Raw genomic sequence first — 8,013 nt, forward strand, 5'->3', positions numbered from 1 at the left:
GAAGGGTCCTCCTGAGAGCTGGGTGCGCCCTTGTTCTGGGATGCAGCCGGCTCGTGTCTGTCTTAGTTTCTGCAAGTTGGAGTAGAGGAGGTGGTCTTGCCCCATGGGGTGAATCGGCCCCACCACCCCGGGATGCAGACGCGGCCGTGGGCTCCCAGCTCATGTTTTCCTTCCCTCTTCGTGTGTCTCCTCTGACGCGGTTCTGCACGGGTGGCATGTGGAGGCGGTGATAAGATCGGGGCCTCTTTCAGCTTCGCTCAGACTCAGGGCCTCCTGGCCCCTCTCTGACCGCAGCCTTCCTCTCCCTGTCCTCCACCCCCATGAAGACCCTCGCCCTCCCAGCTTCAGCTCAGACATCGCTCCTGAGAGAAGCCCTCCCCCCCGCCAGATTGGCCCCTTCATACTCCCGCCCTCCACGCCCTGCCTTGGCCCTGGTTTGGCCTTGATGGCACCTGGGGGCCTTGCGGGCTCTGGGTCAACCTGCAGGGAGGCGGCGCTAGTCGGGAAGGCTGGCCCCTGCCCGTCCTGCTGCAGGAACACAGCGCATCTCTCTGGCAGGAGTCTGGACAGTCCAGGCCCGGGCTCCCCCGCCTCCTCGCCGTCCTCGGGCGCTACCTCTGTGGGTGAGAACTGGCTGGGACTGCTGATTTGCGTTCTTGTAACCTCGACCGGGCCTCTGGCTGCGCGGTCTCCTTCTCTGGGGACCGCTCGCAGGCCTGCCCTCCCTGCCCCTCAGAGGGGAGGCTGAGGCAGCTCCACTCTGGCGCACGCCCCGAAGGGCTCTTTCAGGGGTCCAGGGTGACTTCCTGTTTGAAGATCTGCAAAGTTTATGGAATTTGAGAAACGCTCTGTTAATAAAGGCAGAAGCAACCTTTGACCCCCTCCCCCCCTCACATCCTGTGACAGGAAGCAGTGATTCTGCCCCACCTACCAGAGGGCAAGAACACATCCCTGGGAGGAAGGCCGTTGCCTTTTCACCCCATCCTCTATCTGGAAAGTTCTGTGCTCTCTCCCCGGGGTGGCGGGGGCGGCGGGGTGAGTAACACAGCTGCGAGAAGCCTTAGGACTTTTAAAATAATGGCCAGAGCCCTGCAGAGCCAGGGGCTGGGGGTCCCCCTCTGGGTGGGGGGTGCCCTTTAGGAGGCGGGGAGCTGGTGGGTCGGCAGGGGGCACCCAGGAATACCTGTCTGGAAGGGAGCTCAGTTCTCTACCCGGGGTGGGGGGCGGGGAGAGACCATCAATCTGCGAGTTTTATTTACCTTGAACTACTCAGGCAAGCAGACACATTATTTAGGGACTAGAATAAAAAGCCATTCACTTTACTTCAATTGACCATTTAGTTCAATTTGTGTGTTACTGCAGGTAATTACTCCAGTAATAACGTGCCGTAATCCCCGCTGATTGGGAGCTGGCCCCGGCTCCGTGTTAACACCGCGTGCCGTATGCACTAATTACCCATGTGTTGCCATGGTTATTTGCGTGGACGCCGTGTTAATGACACCCTGGAAACAGAAAGCAATAGAGAGTTTTGAATTAAATCTTTGTGTTCTCTTAGAGCTAAAAGTGCATTTCGCATCAAATAATCATGAATAAAATGAGATCACCTCGGCGGAGTTGCCAGGAAGCTGATTAACTGAACGCAGAAATGTGACTTTACTCTGCTCGAGAATTAGCGCCTCCCAAACGTTGTCGGTTGCTAGGCAACCCCCACGATGACATCACTCACGCAGCCACGCTGCCCACGATGTCATCTCTGCATATTTATAGCGTCTCCGTGGAGAGGCTGTGCATTATAGAAACGACATTATTTTTCTCCCAGATGATGGGTATGAATGGGGGGCGGGCTTCGGAGGGCCGCGCAGAAAGGGAATTTGGGAACACCTGTGAGCCTCTTTCTTTGCGCAGTAGACGCTTTATTTCCAGCGGTTTACAGTAAGGGGTCCAAGTGAAGAGACGTGTGTCACTGCATGTGTCTGAGAGCTCGGGCAACGGCGGGTCCACCTCCTGCCCGTGAACAGGCAGCTAGACGTGCGCCCAGCCTGGGGGGCGTAGAGGGATGGAGTCCCCCAGCGGGGGTGTGCGCCCCACCCCTGGCCCTGCTGGCCCTGGTTCCCTGCTCTAGCTTAGAGCCAACACCAGGAGGGAATAACCAGAGCAGAGACACGGTGCCATGAGTGGTGCTGAGCACCCCGTCATGGGGGGCATCCAAGGGGAAGCTGGACAGTCAGAGCAGAGAGGCGGAGGGGTTAGGGGCACGCGGTTGGCCTGGCTGACCCCAGCAGTCTCTCCTGGCTGTGCTGTGCTCTGGTCCTGTGGCGGCGTCTCCGCGCTCACTTCCAGCCAGGCCGGCCATGTGGTCGAGGCCTCTGGGAGCTGGAGGTCTGGCAGGCGGCAGAGGTGAGTGGACCCCAGTGAGGCATGAGCCTGACCTACCTCCTCCCAGTGGGAGGGGGCGAGCTTCCTGGAGGAGCTTTAGGAGGTCACGACCAGAGTGTGGGTCTCCCAGGGCAGGTGGGCGGGCTCTGGACTTCACCTAAGGGCACCGGGGAGCCACGGCGGCTTTAGCAGGGGAGGGCCACGTCTCCATCCAACCTGAAAATCGGCTTGCTCCAGGGGCGGCGGTGTGAAACTCGCTGTGGGTAGCTCCAGGCACTGAAGTGCACCTGATCTCAAGATCTGGGCCCCAGACAGGGCTTCCCTGGTAGCTCAGTTGGTAAAGAATCCGCCTGCAATGCAGGAGACCCCGGTTTAATTCCTGGGTCAGAAAGATCTGCTGGAGAAGGGATAGGCTACCCACTCCATTATTTTTGGGCTTCCCTGGCAACTCAGCTGGTAAAGAATCTGCCTGCAATGAGGGAGACCTGGGTTCAATCCCTGGGTTGGGAAGATCCCCTGTAGAAAGGGAAGGCTACCCATTCCAGTTCATTGGAAGGACTGATGTTGAAGCTGAAACTCCAATACTTTGGCCACCTAATGTGAAGAGCTGACTCATTGGAAAAGACTGGGAAAGATTTTTCCTGATGCCGGGAAAGATTGACAGAGAAGGCAATGGCACCCCACTCCAGTACTCTTGCCTGGAAAATGCCATGGACAGAGGAGCCTGGTGGGCTGCAGTCCATGGGGTCACAAAGAGTCGGACACGACTGAGCGACTTCACTTTCATTTTTCACTTTCATGCACTGGAGAAGGAAATGGCAACCCACTCCAGTGTTCTTGCCTGGAGAATCCCAGGGACGGGGGAGCTTGGTGGGCTGCTGTCTCTGGGGTTGCACAGAGTCAGACACAACTGAAGCAACTTAGCAGTAGCAGCAGCTGGGAAAGATTGAAGGTGGGAGGAGAAGGGGACGACAGAGGATGAGATGGTTGGATGGCATCACCGACTCCATGGACACGAGTTAGAGTAAACTCCGGGAGTTGGTGATGGACAGGGAGGCCTGGCGGGCTGCAGTCCATGGATTCTCGAAGAGTCGGACATGACTGAGCGACTCCCTTTCATAGCTCCAAAGCCACCTTGTTCTTGCCTGGCCATCAGCTGCCCTCCCTGTGGGCTCTGACTGAACAACCTACAACCCTGCCCCCTTCCCCCCATGTCTTCAAACTACCCCTGCTCACTTCCGTCAACCAGCCCCTCATCAGGGAGGCTCTGCGTTCTCCGCCCTTGCTCCACCGTCCTCCTCCCTCTGGGCAGGGCCTTTCCTGTGTGATCCTTCTGTCTCTTTCCTGCTGGGAGCACCGGGCTCAGCCCCATCACGCCCCTCCACCAGCCCTTTAAATGCCATCCGCGTGGAGAAGGCTCCTGGGCTCCAGTCCACCCTAAGATCCAACCACCCAGTCCGCTCCCCGATAGTGTCAGCCTCTCACAACCTTGACTGTGAGATTACCTAGCAGCCCGTCCAAACCGAAGCCTGCTGTCTCCCCCACGTCCATCCGTTCCTTAAACACCAGTGTCCTCCTCCGTCCGGCCCGGCTGACGCTGCTGCCCTGGTGGACACCCTCAGACACTGTTCTCCGTGCACCCTCTGCCTCGTCTTGCCCCTCCATCCCACCCCAGGGCCTTTGCACCTGCCGTGCCCCATGGGAGCCCCTTGCGGGTGTTGTCACGGCTCCTCCCCTCCCTCCCTGGCTTGTCTGCTGTGAAACGCCCACCGCACTCACGGGAAACAGTATTCTTTATTCACAGAGAAGCCACCTGTCTCCCTCCTGAGGGCAGCAAGTCTGCTCTGCTCACGTCACAATAGGAGCTGGTGTGTTGGTGGTGGCAAGTGAGACACCAGGATTCCCAGCACAGGCTGCACACCAGGGCCGGGATCCCCGGGCTCCCAGAACAAAGCGTGGACGGCCACCTGGGGTCCTACAGCGGCTCGCTTCTCCCGTCACGGAGTGAAGACCCTCAAACAAGCAGAGCAAACACCCGGCTTCCAGCTGCCGCCACCACGAGTCCATGACACAGAGGCCACCTCTCCCCACACGGAGGGACAGCGGCATGAGGTCAGAGCAGAGGACGCCCCGCCACGCATCCTGCTCTCGCTTGTCGCTGACGGCAGAAGAGGCTGGTGCCACCGGAGCCCAGTCTGGGGACCGGGGCTCACGAGGCCCTGGATCTAACCCGGCCTCACAGAGGTGCTGGGCGTCGGGGTGATACCCAGGGCCCCGGGACAGCTGCAGCGGTGGTCCCGCCGCCGCCGCCGACAGAGCCCACGGTCCCGGCGACGCCGCAGAGCTGTGCACTTGGCCCCAAGGCCTTCGGCAGTGAGGTGGCCTTCCCGGTGGATTTGGAGCCTGAGCCCGGACTCCATCCCCTGTTTCAGCAGCACGTCGCCGGTGAGCAAGTCCAGGCTGACGTTCAGGCCCCTGAAATGCTCTCCAGGGTGCAAACAAGCCTGAAATGCTGACTGCCCACTGTCTTTGTCTTTAGAGGCAGCTCCAATACTCTCGGCCAACTGTCTCCTAAAACCCTCTGTGGCTATTCATCCAGCAAGGAAAAACTTGGCGTCGCCTTACAATCAGGGCAGAGACCCCTGCAGCCCCTGCTGTGAGGTCTGCGGTTCCTCGGGCCTGGCCTCGGGTACACTCCGTGGGGGGCCTCTCCCTCCGGGACCTCTCGAGTCTCCCCTCACCACGTCTGAGCCAAGTTGTCCTGCTCACGGGAGATGTCCATCCGTCCCCGGCCCCCTGTCCCTGCTGCCGCAAGCCGCCCTGGCCACGTGGGCAAGCCGAGGCCACCCTTGCTGGACTCTGCTGGGGCTGGACCAGGCGCAGTCCAAGGGTCCGTGCTACCACGGCGGCCTGGCGGCGGGGAGGAGTCAAGACCAGCTTGGTGGATGGAGGCCTTAGAGGGTTTGCAGCAGAAGCTGGGCTTCAGGGTCTAACTCAGGAGCTGGGCCAGAGAGTGGTCCCTGAGAGAGGGCGCCAGAGGTGACCATGGAGGCACGTGGAGAGGACGGGGGTCCTCAGAGGGGTGCAGGTGACCCAGGGTGGGGATGTGGGCTGCCGCTCATGGGGCTCTGGATTGGGGAGAGGGCTCTGAGACCAGGAGGGGTGGAGACAGCCTCGTGCCCACTGCTTCCGCCCAGCTCGGGGGGCACACTCCTTGCTCTCCTCTGAGAGGCTTGGCCCGCGGGCTCCGCACCCGAGTCCGCTCGGCCAGGAGGTGCTGGAGGGTCAGTGCCGCCCCCGAGCTTGCTGCGGCGGCGTCCCCCAGCTCTGGTCCAGAGACGGCCCCGCCTGGCCGGGCAAGGGTGTGCCCCTGGCAAAGCGGTGAGTCCACCCTGTGGGCTGCTGTGGGCATCCGGCAGGAAGCGCAAGGGCAAGTCCTTCTGGACCAAACATGCAGCGTGATGTGCGTGCGCGCTCACTCGGTCGTGTCTGACTCTGTGCGACCGCATGGACTGTAGGCCGCCAGGCTCCTCTGTCCATGGGGATTTTCCAGGCGGGAATACTGGGGTGGGTTGCCGTGCCCGCCTCCAGGGGATCTTCCCGACCCAGGGATCGAACCCGAGTCTCCTATGGCTCCAGCATTGCAGGTGGATTCTTTACCACGGAGCCGCTGGGGAAGCCCTGGAGCCTGGCAGAGGCGCCAAAACCTTACATTCATCAACCAAACGGAGGCGAGGGTGTCCAAGACCCACTTCATAAATCACATCTGCCCTCTGTGCGGGGGACAATTAACAGCCCCCAGGGCTCCAGACCTGGCTGAATGGGGCGGGGAGGCTGGAACCTTGCCACCTGGCCTCGGACTTGCCCTCTGGGGCAGGCCTGGCTGTGTTTGCGATGGGGCTCTGTCCTCTGATGCTTGTTGACAACCTGCCACCTGTCAGGTATCCTGGGGCCAGGGCAGCGTGGTGTAGAGAGCCAAGTAATAATTTGCCTCTTGCAGGCTGCAGACTCTGCTCAAGCAGTCTCACCTAGCAGAGCCTCGTTTTCCTGGTCTCTAACTGGGGAGGCCCTCTGCCTCCGAGCTGCCACGGGGCTCCTGAAGGCTGTGCAGAGACAGAGAGCGAGCAGTGGGCTCGGCCAGGCCGTGGGGACCCCCCGGTGAGTGATGGCTCCCTCCCCTCCCCCAGCCCTGCTTGCCCCTTCTCCTGGGGCCCCCGGGAACGTGTGGGTGCCTGGTGTCCGGCTCCCCTGTGGGGGCAGTCTCTCTGTGACTCCAGAAGTTATCCAATAGGTCAGCATTTTTGAGTACCTGCTGCAGGCCGTTTTCCAGGAGAAAGAAAGGAGACCACAGAGATGCCGGTTCCAGGGACGTACCACCTTGGGGGAGGAGGTCGGACCGTCCGAGACTTCTTACGGGAGTGAGCACACGGGCTGTGTGGGTGGGGGGTCCTCAGGGATATTCGGGGTGTGGAGTCTGAGTGGTGTAGATCCAGAAGGCTCCCTCCAGGTGGCAGGGCGCCAAGGGAGCCCTTCACGCCTCAGTGTTCCCATCAGCGGAATGGCACTAGAGGTGTGTGCCTTGGTCTCAAGGACTGGGGAAACACAGGAAAAAGGAAGGTGGAAGGGGTCTACCCTCGTGGCCTGTGTGACGATGGTCAAGGGCGTGGATTCTGGAAGTGGCCCCACTCCCCGGGAGACGTGTGACCTCGAGCTAAGGAGCTTTATCTCTTTGTGCCTCTGTGTTCTGGTTTGAAAAACAGGGCTGATGATAAGCCCTGCATCCTGGGGTTGCTGTGCGGGTCAGGGTGTTCACAGACCTCTGACCCTTAGGGAGTCCAGGCCCCCAGGGAGGACCCGGACCTGTCGGCCATCATCACTGGGTGTTTTGTGTCAGCTACAAATTGGCACTTACCAAGAGCATTGCCAGCGACTGAACGACAAAGGCCTTTGCCATCTGCCTCTGCGGAGATCGGACTCCGGGCTGCTATAGCTGTTGATCTTCAGCGACCCCGAGGGCGTTCAGGGTGGAGGGAGGCGCTCTGTGCTCCAGGGAATCTGGTGGGACAGGTCTTTAGATAGTTGGATGTCTTTAGGAACAGATTTTGTGATCTCAATCCTTGCATCTCCTCATATCAGAGAAGCACGAACTCCCTTCATGGCGACGTCAGATCCTCATGACTAACCTTTGGTGAAATGAGTGCTCCGTGGCATTAAACTCCCCCTTGGCCAAAACCTTGCGTATTGGCCTTCCCCCACTGCCGCTTTGGAGCAGACTCTCGGAGCCCTGCCTCCTGGGCTGCGGCCCTCATTTTGCCCCAAATAAAACTTGGCTTGCGACTCTTGAGTTGTGCATCGTTTTTAGTCAACATTTGTTTCCTCTCTGCTCTCAGAGTGGGACCGACTGGGCCCGTGGAAGCCGCTCAGGTGCATGCACGCTCAGGGAGTGGGGTCACTTGGGCTGACAAGGAGGCAGCAAGCCATCAGGACAGCGGCCCTTCTGGGTTGCGCTTGGAGCAGGCGCATCTGAGCGCTCCTTCTTTCCCGAATCCCGGGAGAGGCCAAGGAGGGGGGAGTACAGAACGAAGACGCGGCAGGAGGGGCCGAGCCAAGGCTTCCGGTGAGGTGGCTGGCCTGGTC

At 60.3% G+C, this 8,013-nt stretch overlaps 1 protein-coding gene across 1 annotated transcript; it reads left to right on the forward strand.

Moving 5' to 3' along the window:
- Positions 1-2,170: 2,170 nt before the first annotated feature.
- On the forward strand, positions 2,171-7,487 carry LOC123328759 (formin-like protein 7). The gene is made up of 5 exons (XM_044926715.1): positions 2,171-2,397; positions 3,886-4,010; positions 4,358-4,488; positions 4,545-4,821; positions 4,916-7,487. Exons 1-5 carry the CDS (start codon positions 2,171-2,173, stop codon positions 5,332-5,334), a joined length of 1,179 nt encoding a protein of 392 aa, XP_044782650.1. The 3' UTR covers positions 5,335-7,487.
- Positions 7,488-8,013: the final 526 nt, after the last annotated feature.

The sequence above is a fragment of the Bubalus bubalis genome, chromosome 12, assembly GCF_019923935.1.
Source record: "Bubalus bubalis isolate 160015118507 breed Murrah chromosome 12, NDDB_SH_1, whole genome shotgun sequence".
NCBI lineage: Eukaryota > Metazoa > Chordata > Mammalia > Artiodactyla > Bovidae > Bubalus > Bubalus bubalis.